This window comes from Lepisosteus oculatus, chromosome 16, assembly GCF_040954835.1.
Source record: "Lepisosteus oculatus isolate fLepOcu1 chromosome 16, fLepOcu1.hap2, whole genome shotgun sequence".
Lineage (NCBI taxonomy): Eukaryota > Metazoa > Chordata > Actinopteri > Semionotiformes > Lepisosteidae > Lepisosteus > Lepisosteus oculatus.
Window position 1 is genome coordinate 13,834,058 of NC_090711.1, and position 20,503 is coordinate 13,854,560.

General features: G+C 42.0%; 2 protein-coding genes across 3 annotated transcripts in view; one reads left to right on the forward strand and one right to left on the reverse strand.

The window, feature by feature from the left end:
* prex1 (phosphatidylinositol-3,4,5-trisphosphate-dependent Rac exchange factor 1) overlaps positions 1–17,671 on the reverse strand; it is a 145,463-nt gene extending 127,792 nt beyond the window's left edge. For both annotated transcript variants that reach the window (XM_069179353.1, XM_069179352.1), the window contains exon 1: positions 16,998–17,671. In XM_069179353.1, coding sequence (XP_069035454.1) covers positions 16,998–17,138 — 141 coding nt within the window. In that variant the 5' untranslated portion in view covers positions 17,139–17,671. The remainder of the gene's footprint in view (positions 1–16,997) is intronic.
* A 1,198-nt stretch (positions 17,672–18,869) lies between these two features.
* LOC102686441 (bactericidal permeability-increasing protein) overlaps positions 18,870–20,503 on the forward strand; it is a 28,457-nt gene continuing 26,823 nt past the window's right edge. Inside the window, exon 1 of the mRNA XM_015364701.2 lies at positions 18,870–18,962. The gene's annotated coding sequence lies outside the window, so the exon portion shown is untranslated. The remainder of the gene's footprint in view (positions 18,963–20,503) is intronic.

A 20,503-nucleotide genomic window follows, 5' to 3' on the forward strand; every position in this document is an offset into this window, starting at 1 on the left:
GCCTCCTAGCTTGAGCTCCCTGAGGAAATAGGAAAATCGGAAATCTGCTGTTGGATTTTAAGTGGTCAAATAATGTTAACATGTGAACAAACTACGCTGCAACTCTAAAAAAAGAAACGTGCTCTGCAAACTACATACTGCCCCTTACAATATGGCTTTACACCTTCAGATAATTCCCAAGGTCAGTGGGGCAGAAAATGTTCAAAAAACCTAGGCAGGAACTGCCCTGTCTCCGCACCAAGTGCAGAAAGGTACACAACACCTGAACGGGAGACATCGGCAAGCTGGAACTGAGCTCATGTTGAAAAAAAGAAAACTACTTCTTCAAAAAGCTATTATGATATCTAAGATGAACTAATCGGTATGGAGCGCACTAAGCCTTTTGCCCTATTCAACTTTTTTCTGGAGTAAGTCCTGCGGGGCTGGGCCACCAGGGAAGTTATATGGACTGTCCGGGAATCTGGAATTGCCTTTAAAGATGCAGATTAACCTGTGCTGGTGTCTTGGGGATAAAAACCACAGCTGCTTGAAAGCAGGATTGATTTAACAGCAAATCAGCTTGAAAGTGTTTTTTTTTTAACGCTACACAACGGTAAATTAAATGCAATGTTTTCTATACTGCCAACCTGATTCACCTGTATCACACAGCGTTATTGTATTTCAAAAGGTGAATTCAGCTATTACTGCATCAAGATCCCATTTCTTCTCATGTTCACTGCTCAACTTACCTCCCAGTCAAACAGATGACCACATTGAAGTGTTGCGGGTCACCTTTGTTAGTTTGAGGCTTTAAGATATTTTGCTGGATCAGATTATCAGTTTCTCAGTCAGTCTGCTAAATTCATACAAGTGTAATACACTGGAATTTAATAGGAAATGCACTTGTCATTGCAAATAGGAGGTATTTCTCCTACACAGAAATATAGGTGTCTGTAACAGAACATACAGCTGTGTGTTTGAAGCTAAGGGATTTCCTTCAAGAAACACCTGGTTTTCACATAACATTATTTGAAGTGTAAATTCTGTCCACATTGACCAAAAAGACATTTTCATATCTGTGGATTTGCGCAGTCGGGAAAATATACCCTCTCCACCCTCAGACAAAAACACTGCTTAATTTCCCTGCATTGCCCATCAGAAATCAAGCATTTTTTAAATGTACTTGGGTCAGCATGATGCCTTCTAGTCGATACAGGCCATAATACATCAGGCAATAAATCCATTTTCAGGCTCCACAATACTTACCAACAGACACTTTTAAGTCTCGCATTCTACATTAGCTCAGTATCAAAAATCAATATGTGGCTTCTTTTAAGGGCTGGTGCTTTCAAATGCCCTGCCTACACCTTTGGAACAGGACCACTATCACATGCCTAATAAACATTTTGTTCAAATGTATGATCTTGTCATAAGAGTTCTGGATTACATAAATGGATCTAGATGGCTATCATTAATTCTGAAGTGGATTCGATAGGGTGGTAATTAGCAACCAATTCTAAGTAGACAGGTTTCTGAGAGGAGAACTGCTCAATGCCCACATCATGGTCTTTATCTTAAAGTGCTAAGCGAGAGTTGTTGGAATTGGATTTCTATTGTCCAATCACAATGATAACCATTGGTTCCACTCAGTCTAAAAAATCAACACTGCCACACGCCCCAGTATCAGAATCAGAGTTCAAGAAAACTCGCAGACATTGAAATACCAAATGTAATAGTTCAGCAAGGGAAAGTTCCCAACATTGATAAAGAGTAGAAATTTAAAGCACTCTGAACTGCCTACGCACTATGTAAAAAAAGAACTTATTTCAAGATACAGTGACAAGCTGTAAGTTAAATACACTGTTTGGTAGCAACTGACAACATGCAAAGTACAAGAACGTATAGTTTTGTGTCCCTTAAATCACAATGTGGGAGCAATAATCAGAGCTACATTGCTCACGGAGCTGACAAATTCTATCGACCTGTGACTCAGATCAGGACAGTCACACAGTATAAAAGCTATAACATATCTTGAGATTTCGTTTTGATATTCGATGCTCACTGCTGAGAAAGAAGCTGATAAATCGTGGAAGATTTAAGATGGAGAGCTGTAAAAAAAGGCTCCTTGCCTCTACAGGCCTACTGCGTTTCTCCTGTGAGGAACCTAACTGCAGCTGTGATCAGAAGTCAAGAGAAGAGCTTTCTGAAGAGCTGCTGCCTCTGAGAGGGATGGGGGTTAAGTAACATAGCAGAGAGCATTAGACGTACACAGAAATTTGTGTTTTTACACCTGGAACGTCACCGATTTCCAGTTTATGAATGGAAAAGGCAAAAAAACACAAAAATAAGACCGACTTTGTCCCACTAGCAAGGCACAATGTGGTGTTTAAAAACAGAACAGCGTGTCACGCATGTAACATGTAGCTGAAGAGAGAAAACATCCAAAACAGCAACGTAGACAAACACAAATACAAGCACACATGTATTTACATACAGAGATGTGTTAACTTCATCATATCTAAAAGGGGCTCCATACAAATGGAGACTTGGAGCATGTTTTAATCTTCCCAGCTGAATACTAAAAATTCTAAATACCGTTCCCAGCTATGAAAAGACAGTCTCATTGAAATCCCATTCAAGTTATACTGAGCTCTACGAAAGACTGCTGCACCGATTCTAAATCAGAACATAAACCATAGACTTCACTTACATATATTTCCAGTTCTCTGAGCTATGCCAATGGCAACGAAGTATCTATTTTATTTGTAGGTGCTGTGTGGTGGAGAGATAAGAATCTCTACAGAAGCATAAGCCAGGGGAAACCAGTCGAGAGGTGTTCATATTCCTGGCCTTCACTGCACTTCACTTGAACTCATTAGCATTTCATTTGTGCTGGTAGTGCAAAGCATTGATTCACACTCGGATGTGCAGCTTTGTGACACCTCATGTTAAGATCTCAGCACTTCCATCATTCATCGCTCAAGCTTGGAACATCGATCTAGAATTTATACTGGTTTAAGTGATGCCCAGTAAGAAGAAACAAGTCTTGAACCTTCTTCATTTGAACTGCCTATAGTATAACATATGCTGTTGTTGACTGTTCTGTAACATGGGACAGCTAAAATCACATGCTTGAAGATTTTGATGTCTGCTTTATATATACGTATCATGAAATCAGATAAGACCACTTCATGCATGAAATAAATCCAAATGCTGTGCAAATCTGTTAATGGAAGTGAATTTAAGTAAAGGGTTTAGTAGGTTAGGACATCAGAGCTTGTTTCACTTGCCCTGCGGTGTCACAGTATCAAATATGTTTGGCACGCAAATGCTCTGAACCGCTGAAATACAGCTTGATTCTGTCATTTACTAAAAATACACTTCCTGCATTGACAGTTTACAACTTTAATGCCCAGAAACAGAATTCTATTACAATTTTGCTTTAATGCTGTAAAATAAGGTCGTCCAGATAGGGGAAGTACTGTAATATGACAGAATAAGAAGTACTGAAGATAAGGTAAGAGCTGTGAGTACAGATTCTTTAAAACTCAATACGTACAGCCCTTTCGGCCCCTGACTCTCAACATATTCCAGCGGTTTTGTTTTTTGTGCTATCCTACATGCGATGCAGTCAAGATTAATGGCGGATCTCGCTGCCTACAGCAGTGGTATTAAATAAGCTTCAAGGCATGCAATTAGACTGGCTTGAAACTCATCTTCTCTGAGGATCCCAACCCTTCAGTCTCTGACAGTCTCTCACCTTTCTGTTATTATATGCAGGTGCTGGAAGAAGTGCCCTAGCTTGCTGATCTGTGTGGCTCACCACCACAATGCCACACTGCATCTTTGCAAACCATGGCTACAGAATTTACAAGAGCAGGCAATTCTTTACAATCGCACTGAGCCTCGAGATTTGAGATTCGGTCACACAAGCTATGGAGTAGTTTCCACTACTGAAACCTCTTGAGTGAACAAAGATCAGCCCCCTCCCCAGTTAAAGACTCCTCTTTTGAATTATTGTATTGATCTCTGTTATTTTCTGGATTGTACAGATATTTTTTTTAAATATTACATCATTTATATTAATTTATAGAGCACTGAATTTATACATGGGACTGCTCCAGCACTGACTCAAGAAGGCCCATCTGAAGGTTTGACGATTTACCTTCACAAAAACTATGCAACAATAGGCCATATACAACCAAATAAATAAAATATGCTGTAGACAAGCGTGGTTGTTTCTGCTTTTTTGCTTCCACTTCCCCAAGGCTCTTTCAGCTATAAATACAGAGTCCATCCCACCCCACCCCCCTCTCCCTGTGCAGCAGGACGTGGTCCCAGGAGGTACCGAGCAAGTCAAACAGCAGGACGACATTTATACTGACATTGCCAGGGCTTGAGCAGTCATGAAAACATAGTCCTGCCATTGGGTCACTACAGATTTAAGCATACGTGGGTATTTTCTTCATCATAAATGAATCGATTTGGACTGATTACACCCCAGCAACAAGAGAAGTGCAAACCGGAGACGAATCACTTTACTCTGCAAACAGGCCCTGGCACTGTGCCTCTGTGACCCCCGCAGCACCCAGCTGGGTACAGGGCTACAGCATCTTCACCCTTGAATTCTCAGAGAGCTTGTTGGAAAGGCTGAGAAAGATCTAGAGCAGCCTCACCAAAACCAACGCCCTCGCAGAATGTCGCAAAGTGCATTCAGGTTCACTAACGGGGCTGGAACACTCAGACCATGCCACCACAGGGACAACATCCAAGCTTCAGAGCCTCTGGTCATTAATGGAACATGAAGGCAACACCATACAATCCTTCACCAGAAAATAAAAGCCAGTAATCAGATTATGATAGATGTCTGTGGCGCAGAGCTTCCACGGCCTTGAATGAGAGGCTCTTATGCTTTTATGGAGATCTATAAACACTCATGAAAAGGCTTGAAATGTACTTTATGAACCGAAAAGGATGACACCATCAATTCGCATTTTACGGCCCCTTTCGAATGTAAGCTAGGTCCTTTTTTTGTTGTTGTTGTTGCTTCGCTGGTTCTAAATGTTTTAAAAGCACAGAGTAACCAGACCCTGAGCGGCAGAAATTCCAAACGTGCCATCCTCTACAGGCAGCCTGCCCGTGCCAGCTCACCCCTTGTGCCATGCTGAGGAGCGTATAATAAGTCTTAAACACAGGCTCGGGGTAAACCCAGCCCGTCCTGAAATGCTATTTAAACTGCAATCACTAGTGTACTGCAGAAAGGCCAGTCTTTCATATGACAGAAAAAAAAACAGAAGCTTCCTTCTAATCAAAGTTTCCACTCGCTCCGTTTTGCGGACAGAATTAGCCCTAAACCATCACCTCGCCTGGGCCATTGCAAAAGGTATCATTATGTGTCCTGATTTAGACTACACAAAACCCCCTTTAAATACCATTCAGAGTTCAAGGACTGACGCTTGTCAGCTCCACGGTTTCTGCAACTAATATTTCCACTGCACCTCTGTATAGGAGAGGAGCTGCTAAGAGACTTTATTCACTGCAAGGTCTTCATGCTACGGAGAGTTTTTTTACTTTTCAAACCATAAAATCACTAGGAGGAAAAAATGCATTGTCTTCCAAAGAGGTTATTTATTGATCTTGGTTTTATTGCCATTATCTGCTGGCAGCAGTTACTCAGGCGTACATAGTTTAGCCAAGCACTAAGAAACTATCAGCAGTAATGCTCCGTGATTTTCCATTTGGTGGAGAACAATGGTTGTCAAGTATTTTCAGTACAGTAGAGTGCTGAATATCGCATCCACACAGAAGCACCCCAAAGTTTCATGACATTTAGACAACATTCCAAACCCTGCCTCGGAAACACTCCAGGCTCCAGGCCCATCGGTCTACAGACTTGATAAGAACTCTGTAGTAGCCTGCTGTGAGAGGCAGTGATCTGAGAAAAAAATGATCATTCAGACAGCATGGTGTCACAGTGGTTAGCATTGCAGTTTTGCAGCACTGGGGCCCTGGGTTCAACTCCAGATCTGGGGCGCTGGCTGTGTGGAGTTTGTATGTTCTCCCCGTGTTTGCATGGGTTTCCTCTAGGCGTACCGGTATCCGCCCACAGTCCAAAGACATGTTGGTAGGTGAATTGGCTTCTGGGAAAATTGGCCCAGGTGTGAGTGTGTGCGTGTTTGCGTGTGCACTGTCATGGACTGGCATCCCATCCAGGGTGCATATGTATCTCACCTTACGCCCGGTGCTTGTCAGGATAGGCTCCGGTACCCCCGTAATCCTATACTGGAAGAAGCGGTTAGGAAATGGAAAATGGACAGATGACAAGTTCATTCCATATCTGAGCTTATCAGACAGGTGCTCATCCTGGTTTCTGGAATGTTAACTATAGATGTTAGGTTGTAACACTAAGTATGTCACTCCCTTCCCTCCCCATCCCCTGGATGGGACACAGAACGTCCTCCCCCTGCAAAGCCGGGCTCCATTAAAGGAGCTGAGTGGATTGGAGCAACAGTCTCAAGCAAGGAGGGACTCGAACCTGCAACTCTCACTTATGAAACCAGAGACTCACTAAATTACGCTGCCCCCAGGAAGAACAGTACCATGCCTATATTTCAGGGACAACATATAGAATCAGACAGAACAGAAGCAGATTTGGTCTTGACCCATCCAGATTAGTCCTATATCTCTTGACAGAAGAAGTTCTAGCTCATGCTTCAGCCATCCCAGCAATCCCCACAACAAACAGCGATAATTCCAGCAATTTGCACAGGGAAACAGGGGAGAGGGTTAACTTCTTAACACGGTCACTTCATATTGTAGGTTATTTTATCTGTTAACAGTCCACAGCAGTGGTTCAGGCAACTCTGGAAAGAGCGCTTTTGTTCTGTTAAAGCTCCATTACAGCAAAGTTCAAGCGGTCGCTAATTTCTCACTGACAGCCACTGACTGGTCCTTCACATGAATTTACCCTTGATTTTCTTTTTCTTTTTTTGCAGAATAAAAGCAAGATCCTTTCTGCAGCACAAGCGGTTAATACTAGCATGAAATGAGCCCCATTCTTTCACAGATGAACAGATACTGGTGCAGAACCCCTCAAAGAGTGACATGAGATCTGGCTTCCTAATGACCTTTAAGAAATGTCAAAACTGACTGACTTTCTTCACACGCCAGACTGTCTGCAGTGGGGGCATTACACTTTAATCACTGGGACTTGATTAAAGTGTAACTGAGAAAACCCAGTAAGAGCTCACCATGTTACTCTCCAAAACAATGAAGCAGCTTTCCATTGAATAAATTATATTGTTATGTTGCATCAGTAGAAAAAGACAACGCTCTACAGAATAATTAAGGCCCAGGGCCAGTGGCTCGTTTTGCAGAGACGCCCCATGTGTGTGATTGAAGACTGGGCCTCCTGCTGGTTTTTCACACTGACTTTTCCCAGAGACAAGACCATCCCTGAAAATGGGAAGAGAATCAAAAAGTCTCACTCTTGCGCCCTTTAACTTTTATGGCACACCCTGAAGAAATCTGATTCTGACATCTGCCTTCATGAACTGACAACTGCTGTTACAAACAGCCTTTGCAGGACTAGGGAATTCCTTGCTTTCTGCAAAACCAAGCTGCCAAAATATAGCACAGCAGAGATATTTCCTCTATAGGTGCTTTTAGTGCTGTTTCAGTAACACTATTATCAAAGGATTGCTGGACAGGGACTGTGAAGCACATTATAAACACTTTAATTTCAACCCAAAAAACTGCTAAATATCCATATATCCGTCTATAAATGCCCCTTATTTTCAAAACGCTTATAACATTTGTCTGCTCTGTTTATAGTAAAGTGCAGAACTTAGGCAGACAATCCAAGCATCAATAGAAGGATTGGTTAGTTTAACATAGTCAGATGAGAAATGCTGTATGTGCTACATAGCAGAACAAATGTTAATGCCCCCCTTTATCTTATAAAGGTCCGCTTTAGCAAAACATGGCAAAATAACAGATCACTGTAATAAATCAAAGTGGAATAATGGTAATCCATTTGCAAGGTGAAGTAAATGCATGCTATAAGCATAATAAAGCCATTACAGGAATAAAAAAAATCCCATGCAGATATACCCTAACAAATTTCCATATGACCCAAGAACACATTAAGATTAAGATCACTTTATTGGCCATATACAATTTCTTGCATTAGGAATTCATCTTTGCACACCCCAGCTTGCTCTCCATGAGACACACAGACAGGGAGAGAAGCTTGGGGTCAGAGGGCAGGGTCAGCCATTGTACAGCACCCCTGGAGCAGCTGGGGTTAAGGGCCTTGCTCAGGAGCCCAACGGAGTAGGATTCCTCTGCCGGCCACGGGATTTGAACCGGCAGCCTTCCAGCCACAGGCGCAGATCTTTAGACACAGAGCCACCACTCCCCCCACATGCACTGCAGGGAGGATGGTTGTCTCAGTGTGTACAGTGTTCTGACAAAGCACATCCAAAAAGAATCACGATAGTCTGTCAGTCACTTTTTGCCTCCTCCTCTCCTGTAAGAACAAATTAGCATATTTTTACTGCAAAAGTCACCCGGAACCCAGGCTCACCCAGCCAGCAGTCAGTCAGTCTTCATAGGGTTCTTAAGAAAGAAAATCCTCACAGTCAAAGCTATTTGTCTGTTCGATTTGTACCAAAAACCTCAAGTTTTGGTTTCTATTTCATCCTTAAAGGACTTCAGAACAGGGGTTCCATGTTCCATCACAGCTGTCTAAAACACGCCTGCAGCTCAGGTGAGAGAGAAGGAAAAGAAGAAAGCTCTAAGCCAGTGCAGTCCCTTTGAACTTAATCAGCCTTCAGCCCTCTGCAGTGTACACAGGGAACTGCATTTCAAACTGAAAACAGGAGGCAGGACTTTACACAAAGGGTTGTGGGAGTATGGGTCGAGCTATGCAGCCCTGCTAATAACCTAGCTTCTTTCATGAAACAGCTGGACAAGATCCCTGGATCAATTCACTTAAAATAAGCTAGATGGGCAGGACCTCCTTTGTTCTGAAAATTGCTTTTTTGGCTGTTTAAAAATGATAAATAAATATAGTGGTTTATATACTGAACAAAGAGCGTACTGCACAAACAGAAGCCAGCATCAACCCCACCCTGTCCACCTTGTTAAAAGAAAGTACCAGTCTATCGCATGTGATACTGCTGAATCTCAGTTTAACTCAGCACTTTTGGAAGGTACCTAAGTTTTACATTTGCCTTTTCCCTGACATTCGATTGTAATATGAGATTGCACGTTCCAAAAGCAGGGCTGTACACAAAAATTGCCCAGGACTTTTCCAGTGGTTTCCAGTTTATTAAAGCGGAAAAACAAGGTCATGGTCTTGACAGCACACTCACACAAATTCAGCATTTTACATCTGTCACGGTCTCTGCTCATCCCTGGCACACTGTCAGCCTTCTACCACACCATTATTGGATGTGCTGGCTCCCTATACCCGCAGATACATTATAAACTCAAAGAGGAATTACCAGTGGGTTTTTTTTTCTACTGAACAATCTAATAAGTTACTAGACTAATATTACAAGTCATAGGTTTTTTTCCATGCTGAAAACAAGGAGAAAGAAAACACGTTTCGACCGTGAAGCCTTCTTCACCTTTTTTTCTTCTTCTGCCTTTTTTTCAGCATGGAATAAACCTATTACTTGTTCCTTTGCAGCCTACGCATGCTGACGCAGCTCCCCACCTGAACTACTATAGACTAATATTAGTCAGTCAGGACTGACGCCAATACCATTCGCCTACAATTGTCCCAACTATGGAATCCTGACTAAAGGCTGTGTGAGTAGGGATATCTCCTATACGCATTTACCATGTTATTAATTAACAGCCAACAAGCACAGATCTGTTGATTCTCCTGGTGGCCAGCGCAATCAGTCATTTTAACTGTTACGCTCAGGGTAATTGAATTATTGGTAATGACATGCCAGTTCATTATTGGGGAAGGAAGCACTGAGTGTTAAATTGAGTCTGGGAGTGTGACGCAGTTAGCAAAGCCCAAGCTATTTATAAACCTAGACAATAAAATTGAATGCCAATGTACAGGGGAAGTTGCCTCAGGCCACTTATACCCCAGCATGGGGGGGGGTTGGCAGTTAGCAAGAAACTCAATCAGACTTCTCTTGTCCATTTGCTCCTCTCAGCAGTTTGACCCGCCCGTTTGCACAGCTTTCCTCAGGAGTACAGCTGTGTCCCTGGAGGCCACAGCAGCTGGCACCCCTGGAAAGAAGCATTTCCGAAGCTTTCACGGCAGATAAGACGAAGCAGAAACCCATCCTGGAGAAATGGGACATATTTGATTGATCCAGTTACAGATGCAGCTGCCTAAAACCTTGGAAAGCTGCAGCTTGGGTCCCCATAGATCTAAAGTGATGGAAAACACTGAAATTGTGTAATTCTGTTGCCATGTGTTTTCTTTCCTGAAAATCCGATTTTAGCGCAGCGGCAAAATACCGAAATGCAACAGGCTAACACAATTCAAATTTGCACGGCTAATCAAGCATTTAAATAAGGGAAACCAAACCTGACCATATCAGACAGCACGCAAACTTGAAACTTGTCAAGTGTCTGATTCAGAAGAACGGATTTCAAAACCAAAAACCTACAGCAAGTGACAAGTGGGCTTTTGCACCATTCCTGACATTCTGAATGGTGGGCCTGCATTTCACCCCAAAAGGAATCATTTTCACGGAGGGCTAATTATACGCTTCGGCACCCAGTCAAAGAATGGTGGTGATTATGCTGTTTTACAGAAACATGGAAGGGATTTCCAGCTGTTTCTAATGGGCCACAGTAGTTCATTTGGGCCCTGCAGCTTCTGATCATCCAAATCCATCGATTTGGAGACAATTACAAACCCCTCTAAGTAATGAATAAACCATGTACATGAAAGACAAGAAAAACACCTCAAAGACAAACAAAAAATGCTTGTTGTCTTAGAGTGGACCAGAGCAACCTAGCAATGTACTGTCCAAAGAATTAGCTCAGAGCTGACAAAACTACTAAAGCTCACTGATTCTCACTTAGGTTTTTGGGTGTTAAATGAATGCTTTTAGGAAAGGAGTCACAATTTCCATTCATTATTTTTGAACTACAGCTTATCTGTAACTCTTAGGTCAACTTCCTTCACTAGCCCTGATAGAAGCATCACCACTGCTAGTCAACCAAGGGATAAGGGTTAGGCGAAGACATTGACAGAGGTCCGTTCACTGACAGCCCACATTAAAGCTCAACTGTATGGACAGATTAGACAGGACCTATACATTTGACTTATTTTCCTAATTCAAATTGTCCGCACATGAATGAAAAAAAAAAACAACAACAACTCTGCAATGCCTTTTAAAATAGATATATGGCATTTAGGCACTGGCTAGGTTTTAAACAAGAAGTCAAGTGAAAATGAGATAAGCTGCAGAAGAAAATCTGTTTTTGAATTGATGCAAAATTCACCGCACAGGCACCGTGTACCTGCCAGAAATGATCAGATTGCCTCAGGTGAATCACAGGCAGAAAAAGCAACCTTCAAGGCAGAACTGAAAACTCCAACTCCGTATTTGCAAGCTGTCAAAACTTCTTGTTAATTTGATTCATTATTTTGTCCACAGTGACCTACATTTGTAAACACACTGAGTAGCTTGCTGGAGCAGTCTGAGTGAAGATTCGTGAAGATTCTTGGTCAGCAGTACCTACCCATGATTTAGGCCAGCAACCTCCAAGTTACAAGCCCAGGGCTATAGCCAGTACTCCTCTCTGCAGCCTCTAAGAATCAGCTCATTGGCCTCCAGAATCAATCAAAACTTTAACGTATAACATGTCCTTGTATGGTTGTTTTCTATGACCAGGGATTTCTTTGGTTTATACAATGGAACATGAGCTGGCGACTTTGGAATTGGTAGGTATAGAAAGAACAACTTTCACAACCTTCACAGTTTACGTGGCGATGGGACAATCTGCTATGTCACACCAAACAGGGGCACACGTGGATAGTCAGCTGTATCTCTTGACATGGAAACAGATTTACACACACAAGGTCACCCACCTCTTATTCCAAATACACTCTGATGACAGAAGCAATACATTTTCAAGGGCAAGGACAGACAAACCAGTTCATGAGGTTTGGAGCACACTGTGGGGTTCAGCTTTTAAATCACTCTGCGATGTTAGCGCAATTCACCCCAGCGAGTAATTTAATTAACCCTTCCAGTCAGCTGGTATTCACCTTACAAACTGCTGCACAATATATGGACCACCCATGCTAAAAAGATCAACTATAAAACTGCAATCAATAAGGAAACCAAGTCCTTATCCGCCTACTTTAGCAGTGGGTGAGCTGTGACTAAACCAGACAAAATGAGAAGGAGACCTACCAGGTTTGGAATTAACTGCCCAATCAGTACTTAAGCAAGAGTTTAAGAGGCCACAGACTGCTGTAGACCTGCTGTGGGTGAGAATAGTATCAAAGCACCTTTTAAGGTGCACATAAGAATTACAGCTCCATTCTCGCAGCTCAGTGTAGCAGAGCCCAATACAGACAAAGTGAATTGTGAAAACGAAATGGCGATCATGCAGCTAGTTGGCACGGCAATGCATCAGGTATTAGCAATATGCTCACTAGATAGGATACTTGCCAAAGCAGAAATAAAGTTGTGCGGGAACCCCTTTCTTGTACACATTCGTCCTGAGACGAATCGTGGCCGTAAAGTCTGGAATTTACCAAGACGTTATAGAGAAGTCAATTGGTATGTGAAGGGCTGCATTTCTCAAAATGGTATATGAGCTGTTGCAGGAGTAAATTCTACTGTTGTAGCTTTTTTTATGTGACAATTTTAGAAAGCTGTGGTTGTCAATGAAATCTTCTCATCTTCAATTCAATCAGTGCAGCGGGTTATAAGATTTTGAAATGTTTTTGGAATACACGGGTCAGACCACAATCTTGGCTGCTACAGGAGCCCACATTTTTTGGGACAGTTTTAATGTCTTATTCGCACCCGTATGCCAGCCTAGTGTAAAATAGCAACGATTTCCCCCTATTTCAAAGCCTCATATTTTTTTTTTCCTGCACAAAGACACCAATATTAGGTGTCATCTTCCGTACTTTAAAGTCAGTGTTTTTGGTTTTAAAAAAAAGAAATTCCTTTCAGGATTCAAGAGTCCCCCGTCCCTCCCCCTCACACTCGGCAATCTGCACTTCATCATGAGTACAATAGTGGGGCTCTTTGGCCATCAATGATGTCCAGTCTTCAAAATCAAAACAGGGAGCCCAGCTTCTGAGAAACAAAGCATGGGGCTCAAAAGAGACTGTAGAAGAAATTCCATCGACACATCTAAACCATTTTAGCACTTCGCAATTCCATTGCCTTCACCTCCACAAACGTCTGAACAACTGTATAGGCTTTTTCAAATATGTATGGGGAGCCTTTGTGTACCTGGGAGTGTGTTTAGAGCTCCCAGCTGGGTGAATGGGCCATCTCTCTCCAGAACAATCAATAGAAGTCAAGGAGGACATTGCGGTGATCTCTGGCCTGTTTACCTGCTCTGCATGGGAGCATGTTTCTACACCCCGGAGCAGCAGCAGGACAAACAAAAGGAGCTGTTGATGAGGAAAAGATGTCACACTTTACAAGGACTGATTCAATTCCCCCAGCAACCTGGCCCCTGCCTCCCTCCTCCCCACTACCTCTCCTTCTGTGATGTGTGGATACACAGGGCTATCTTTACCCAAACCATATGGCTTACTTTCTAGCCTCCAGCCAGACGCCTTATCTAAACCAAATGAGCCCTTTAATGACAAAGCTTTCACTGAGACCACACCCTCAGCAACTGGATTGCGGCAGGAAAGATTGTTCGTATTAAGAACGTGAAAGAAAAAGAAAGTGCAATCTGAAAAATGATACAAGTCAGTGACACCTGGCGCTGAAATAATTTGCGTCAGTTGGAGCATAAGAAAGGTTACAAACCTGAAAGAGGCCATTAAACCCCATTTGGCAGTTAATAATAAAGCTTTATTTTATAAAGCACCTTTAAAGGTGGCTTCTCAAAGCACTTAGATTGACCCAAGGATCTGATCCAACTACTTCTTGAAAGAAGCCAGGGTATCTGACACAAAAACATGGCTTGGAAGCTTGTTCCATTCTCCTACAACTCTTCGGGTAAAGGCATGCCTCCTCTTCTCGGTAATAAACGCACTTCCGCAGTTAGCTATTTAAGATGTATACATTATGTCCTGAACAAGACCAGCTGCAGATTTCATGACTGGTACCGGTAGCCTGTACTCTAAATTAATCTACATCAAAATCACAGAATCCAACAGATTCAACAGAGCAGAAAGAAAACTTTCCCTCCCAGTTCTTACTGTATGTGTAAAATAGGTGTCTCGTCTTCCTCACTAAATGTCACTGTATAAAACGTTCCCTCCCAGTTCTTACTGTATGTGTAAAAAGGTGTCTCGTCTTCCTCACTAAATGTCACTGTATAAAATTATGACGTGTGTTGGCATCACTGTTAATCGATAAGACATTCCCTTTTGCTTTTAAATCTTACGAAAAAATACGAAAGGGGAAAAAGAAAATCGCTAATAACGGGACATTTTTCGTGGTGCCCCGGAAGACACCACTTCAAAAAGGGTCAACTGCTTTCTTCAAACTTGTACAAAGCTGACAGACACTCACGGCTCTCAAAAACAGGGGCAAAAGAAAGACAGCGGGAAAAACCGCCCAGCAGTGAAGGGGTTAATGATGGACCAGGGCAGCTGTGTCCTGCTGCTTCTCTCCTCGCTGGCTGGCTGGCTCCTCGGGGAATGTGGATTGAATTAAGGGATTCCTTGTGATGTCATGGGGGAGGGGATTATTAAGAGAGGAACAGCACCTCCCTGGAAACACTGAGATTGAGCAGTTTTTGCACAGCTCTCCTTGGCCGGGAGACACAATAGGAGACTGTAGACACCTCGTTATCAATACCCCCTGGCTATTGTTTGTCTGCAGAGGCACAGACGGATCGTTTTCAGTTAACTGTTGTGCAGGGAGCAGACCTCAAAATCTGACAATTACTACGGCATGCATATTACCCACCTTCTGATGTGCTCTGCATTTCAGTCAATCAGAGTCATTCTGGAACACATTGAACTCCCCGTTTACCACTTTCAGTCTCTAATCAACTCTCTCGTTCTGTATTAGCTTGTCAGTTCTTTTTTTCTGCTAAAGAAAGCCCCTCTGACTGACTATGATATTTATTGGGTAACAAAAAATGAATTTTATTGATGCAGCTGAAGATGAGGAACGTGAGCGACTGGAGGAGTCCACGGGATTTAATACCCTGTCTCTCGCAGGAAAATTAGATTGATTTTCCAACTTCCTTTCATCGCTTTCTGTAAATGACAGTACAGCCTAGGCTCTGTTTATACAGCTACCGTCTGATCGTGCACTTCCTCTCTTTAAACGCTGCTTTAAAGTAAGAATGACAAGGACTGTTTTCTATACGTTTTCAATATGAAGTTGTTGTTTTTTGCTGTAGCTATAGTTCTACACTGTTCTTAAATCACTACCCAAGTCATTAATGTCATCCAGGTCCTGTTTTTTATACGCTTTCAAATCTTTGGACAAATGCAGCATGGATATCGATGAGTGAGATATAGACCACGTGTTTTAACATTTCTTCTACTCTCTTAAGAAAAAAAGAGCGTGCATATACTAGCAAACAGAATTCTCTATATAAATACCGTTCTTTAACACCGTGTCCGTGCTTAGCAATGTTGGAAAGACAGTACAACCTTCACTTTCTCTCCCGATTGTCCGTCTGCACACACACGTGTGAAAATAAACGACTCTCCCACTTTTTAGGGGCTTAAATGTAATCAGCTACTTAGAACGGTATCTTCGTCAAAGAATGAGTGGTTCGGCCACCTATGGCTTGGGTAACAGATAAAAGAACAGACGGGATTCTTGTCGTCACCGTGCCCGCCGTTGGAAAGGAATGAACAATCTTTATCAACCCCCTTCCTGCCCATGATTTACCCCCATGGGCAATAAAACACAATCGCACATTCATCATAGGAGCACGAGGACAAGTAATTAGCATAGAAGTGGTCTTCTGCACACAAAAGCGGTGTATCACCGCTAGCCCTGAGATGCGGACCGCCTGCAGAGGCAGTAACAATGTACCCAAGTACAAAAGTCTCAACGCACTTCATGCGCACATCAACCGATGTCTGAGGAGTCCTTCTTAAGAGGAGTTGTATTTGGATTCAAATAAACGGGGAGATGCTTATTAAAAAGGTATTCATAAGGTCCCTTATGAGACATACCTGAGTAATACCCAAAAATACAAAAATCAGTTTGTTTTGGCAAAGCCGATACCTCCTGCTTACTTTAACAAGTTGCAAGTTATTCTATACTATTATATACATTTCTACAATTTTTCAGTTGCAATGGGTAGGAAGAGCCACTTGATGTCAATTGAAGAGCACAGATTTCAGATTCAGAAACAAGGAGATACCGATCATTTTCACTAGACAGTGTGAGGAGAGTGGGGGACAGCTCCCAGCAGCCTGACACCTTTACAGAAGGCACAAACGGTTGTATTCACACCACTTTACCGTATTTTCCCCCACTATTTCCACTGCAAACCTCATTTGAGAGAGCATGAATTTAAAACGAGGAAACAAGTTTTTTTTTTTCCCGGACTACTTTATACCAAGCATGCAATGCACAGAGACTTGTCGTTTTAATGGCTTGTCTCGATTTCAGAAAATCTTAAATTCTTTGATAGTGTCGACAACAATTGTTTTATGCCTTTGCAATGCAACGATGTAACCAAATTCAAACACAGACTAGTGGGGCTGGTAATGTAAACTATTGGAAAAATACGTCATTGATACAATGTGCAAATTCTACTGTGTAACAAAGTTGGCATCCTTCTGGTCTTAAGCTGCGAGTGAATTTCACAACCACATACGGAAAGAAATAAACAACAACAAAAAAACTTACAGATTGCAGAAAAAGCAATGTCCTGACGTAGTCCCTCTCGGTGTTCAAAATCTCATTTAAAACGCACAGTCTTAATCGGAGCTGACGGTCCGAATCCTTGTTGGTCGGTAAATTGTTCTCCGAATGCCCCTCCGCATCCATTTTCTTTTAATTCCTGTAATGTCGGATATAGATTCAAGCCTTTAAAATGTGAGGTTCACTCCACAAAAATCCGCATATAGACGGTATTTCACCAGCGTGTTCCGCTAAAGCATCACAGCTTTACCGTGTGGTCCTTTCTGTAGGCAGCGGTATTGGTTTACTGAGGGAATGGCTCATAAACTTCTTGTCTACTAAATAAAACAGCAAGACAAGCCACCACTTGGCAACCTGCGCGGTTATACCATCGCAGGAACCATTTTCCATTAACAGCAAGTGCCAGCGGCGTGCGCTGTTTGATGCCCCCAGACCACACTGAGGTACCCTAAAGTTCCCAGCTCAAAAAGTTGTTCTGCGGTAGAAAAGGAGCCCCTTTTAAATGGACAGGACTTGTGTTTCATTCCAGAATGGCAGGTAGACACATGGGAGGTCCGAGAATTGGAGGACCAAGGTTGCAGCTTGTAGCTTTAACTTGAAAAAAGTGTTCAGTCAGTAGAGTCAGCTCAGTGCTGGATGCTCAGAGCTCCTCTCGCAGTCAGCAGCAATCTCGAAATGCACCCATACAACACTCCGACCGTACCTAAGTGCGCAAGGCATCATCTCAAAACTCCCCCTCCTTCCAGTAAGCGTTATTCATATGTTGATTGCGCTGTTTTGCGATGATTTTTCCTTTTACAGGACTTGTCATATAGTGAAACCGCATGGGCAAAAAACATTCTTTGGAAATTTAATTACCCAAAACGATACATCAATATCGAGTCTAAAAAAACTAAATATGACAGATTTTAACAGAGGAACGACGACTGGTCAATTATTGAGCAGAACATATTAATAATATTAAATATACGCACATTTAGTTACTTTCATATTTATTGATCGTCCCTTGAATATACACATAAATTGCACCCGCCAGCTCAAGATTCACAATATTCAAGTACCATGAACGGCGGTGTTATTCAGGGTAATTCACGTACATGCATTTTGTTTACAGGACGGCTGTTTCTCCGAACTGATGAAGAAATACGTTTACTCATTTTTCTTTCTGTCCAGCAGCCGCAGTAACAAGTTTGTGGCAGAACACGGGACAGCTATTATTGCCTGCAAAGCACAACAAACATGTTGCTCTCAGGTTACCCTGTTGTAAGGAAAGACAAGAGAGACGGAAAACTACATGCCTCTGGTGTCTTCTACCTCCGTACACAAAGCAGTGCCGAAAATGGTCGAGCATACACACTTAGCCCTTCCCTATGTTAATTACAATTAGTGTTGAAAATTTGGAATCTTATTATTGTATTTTCTTAACTATACCCCCGATTCTAATATTTTAAACGCTTCCGTTTATATATAATTTTGTTTTTCGTTTAATAAAGCAGTATTCCTGACTTCTCGTATTGCAAATGGTACCTTTTGAGGATAATTCCCAACTGGATTTCCGTAAAACCGGACTTCACTGATGCCTGGGTTTGTGTTATGAATTAATAAACTAGAAACCTGTTTAGATTAAACTAATTATCCTTCAGAATGAAAAATAAATCATTAATAGCTCATGTTTTTTCATTGTAGTGGTACACAACTGTACAGAAACTCGGATGACTAAACTTGTACGCTTTACCGTGTTTCAGGCATCCGAGTATTTACAAACGTGAGCTCACATTCCTCGCCGGCAGAAACATCCTGACGCGCATAACAGAGATTCACTGACCCCTGCTGGCTAAACGCGGAAACAAACGGAAATGGCCCCGCAGCATTAGTGATTAAAACAGCTCTTCGGAACATTTACGGAGTTCGGCAGCAACGACAACTTATAATGAGACGTTGAAAAAGCAAGTGAGTAAATGAACCAACAGAAACGGTTGCGTTTACAGCGCCTCTCGCTTCCTATGTCCTTTACACCCTCAGAGCAATTGCATAATTAGAACGTTTTCAACACACTGCAACAGAAAGGGAAAGTATTGAGCGCAAACATAGGGGGATGGTCATGAAACACTAGAAGTCAAAGACCGTAATATAGAAGTGAAGTTATTAAGGAATGACAACCAAGTCACTTGTGTCGCTGCTGTTCCTAATCAGAATCATTCCTGCCGTCTCTTCTCAAAGCTGGATAAATCGCGTTCTCTTTGCATTTCGTCTCTCACATCCCTCACCCACCCCATACCTTTGCAAATACGCCTCGGCCACTCCTCAGTCTGTATTGGGGTCTAATACGTCCCCCGGCTCGGAGGGTTAAGACAAATCTCACTATAGCGAAATAATCAAACATCATACACTTCTAATCCTAGTGTGCTGTTATTCCTCAAGTTTTTTAACATCTACAACGTTCAAAATAATGGTCTACGCTTTTAGGGACACAGGTTCGAAAGGAATAAGATGTTCGAAAAGAGGTCAATGGATATGGGAGAGATTTGGAAGCAATAAAGACTGAGTCAAGATATTCCGCTTGAAGCTACGTTAAGGATAGAGAATAGTGGCCGAAAAGGTTTTCAATAAACCAATTAAAGATATAGGAGGAGACGCTTTAGAAAATGTAAAGATTTGAAACAAACAGGATCTACTCAAAGTACAAAACGGCTTGAGCACAGTTAAAGGAGAAGATGAAGAGAAAGATACAAGTTTTGTTCGGCTCGGGAAACCTGACAACTTGTGTCGAGATGGACAAGGACAATGTTCACGATTAGAGTATTAGCATAGTCTAGGTAGAAATGTTACCGATAAAAGAAAACACTTAAATCTTCAAGGCTTGCTGGTGTTCTCTATTATTCGAGCTTAAAGAAAAAAGAAATGTCCATAGTTCATCTAAATTCTTCCAACAGTCACTCTAGGCTAATTATGATAATGTAACTCCCATCTCTAAAAAAAGTGAGAAAACTGAAATTACAGCCAAATAAGTCAGACTCCTATTCTATATAGAAAGGTGGAAACTGTAATTACAACTTAACTAGGAGTATCAAAGGGCAGTGAGTTTCAAGGGGACAGCCAGGTTGGCCAGAGATGGGAGGCTTTATTGAACAAGCTTGTTACAGTAGTAGTGGAGATGTTAGGATATATAGTTAAAATGCAGACTTGAAATCAAGGTATGATGTGTAAAACAAAAAAAAACACTAGTTCAACTTGATTTAGTATCTGTGTACAATTGTGGTCAACTTTTTAAAAAACAGATTGCTGTTCTGGAATCTGCTCAGGCAAGACTACTGTTCTACAGGATACATTGACAGGATAAAAGAACGAAATGTTTTGGGGGTTGAATTGAGAAGACGATGAGGAGACCTCATTCACATTATCAAAATAATATTGTTTTAGGCACTTTATCAGCTAATTGTCTGTTCTGAATCTTATGGTGCTGGATTGAGTTCAGACTGAGCAATGTTGTT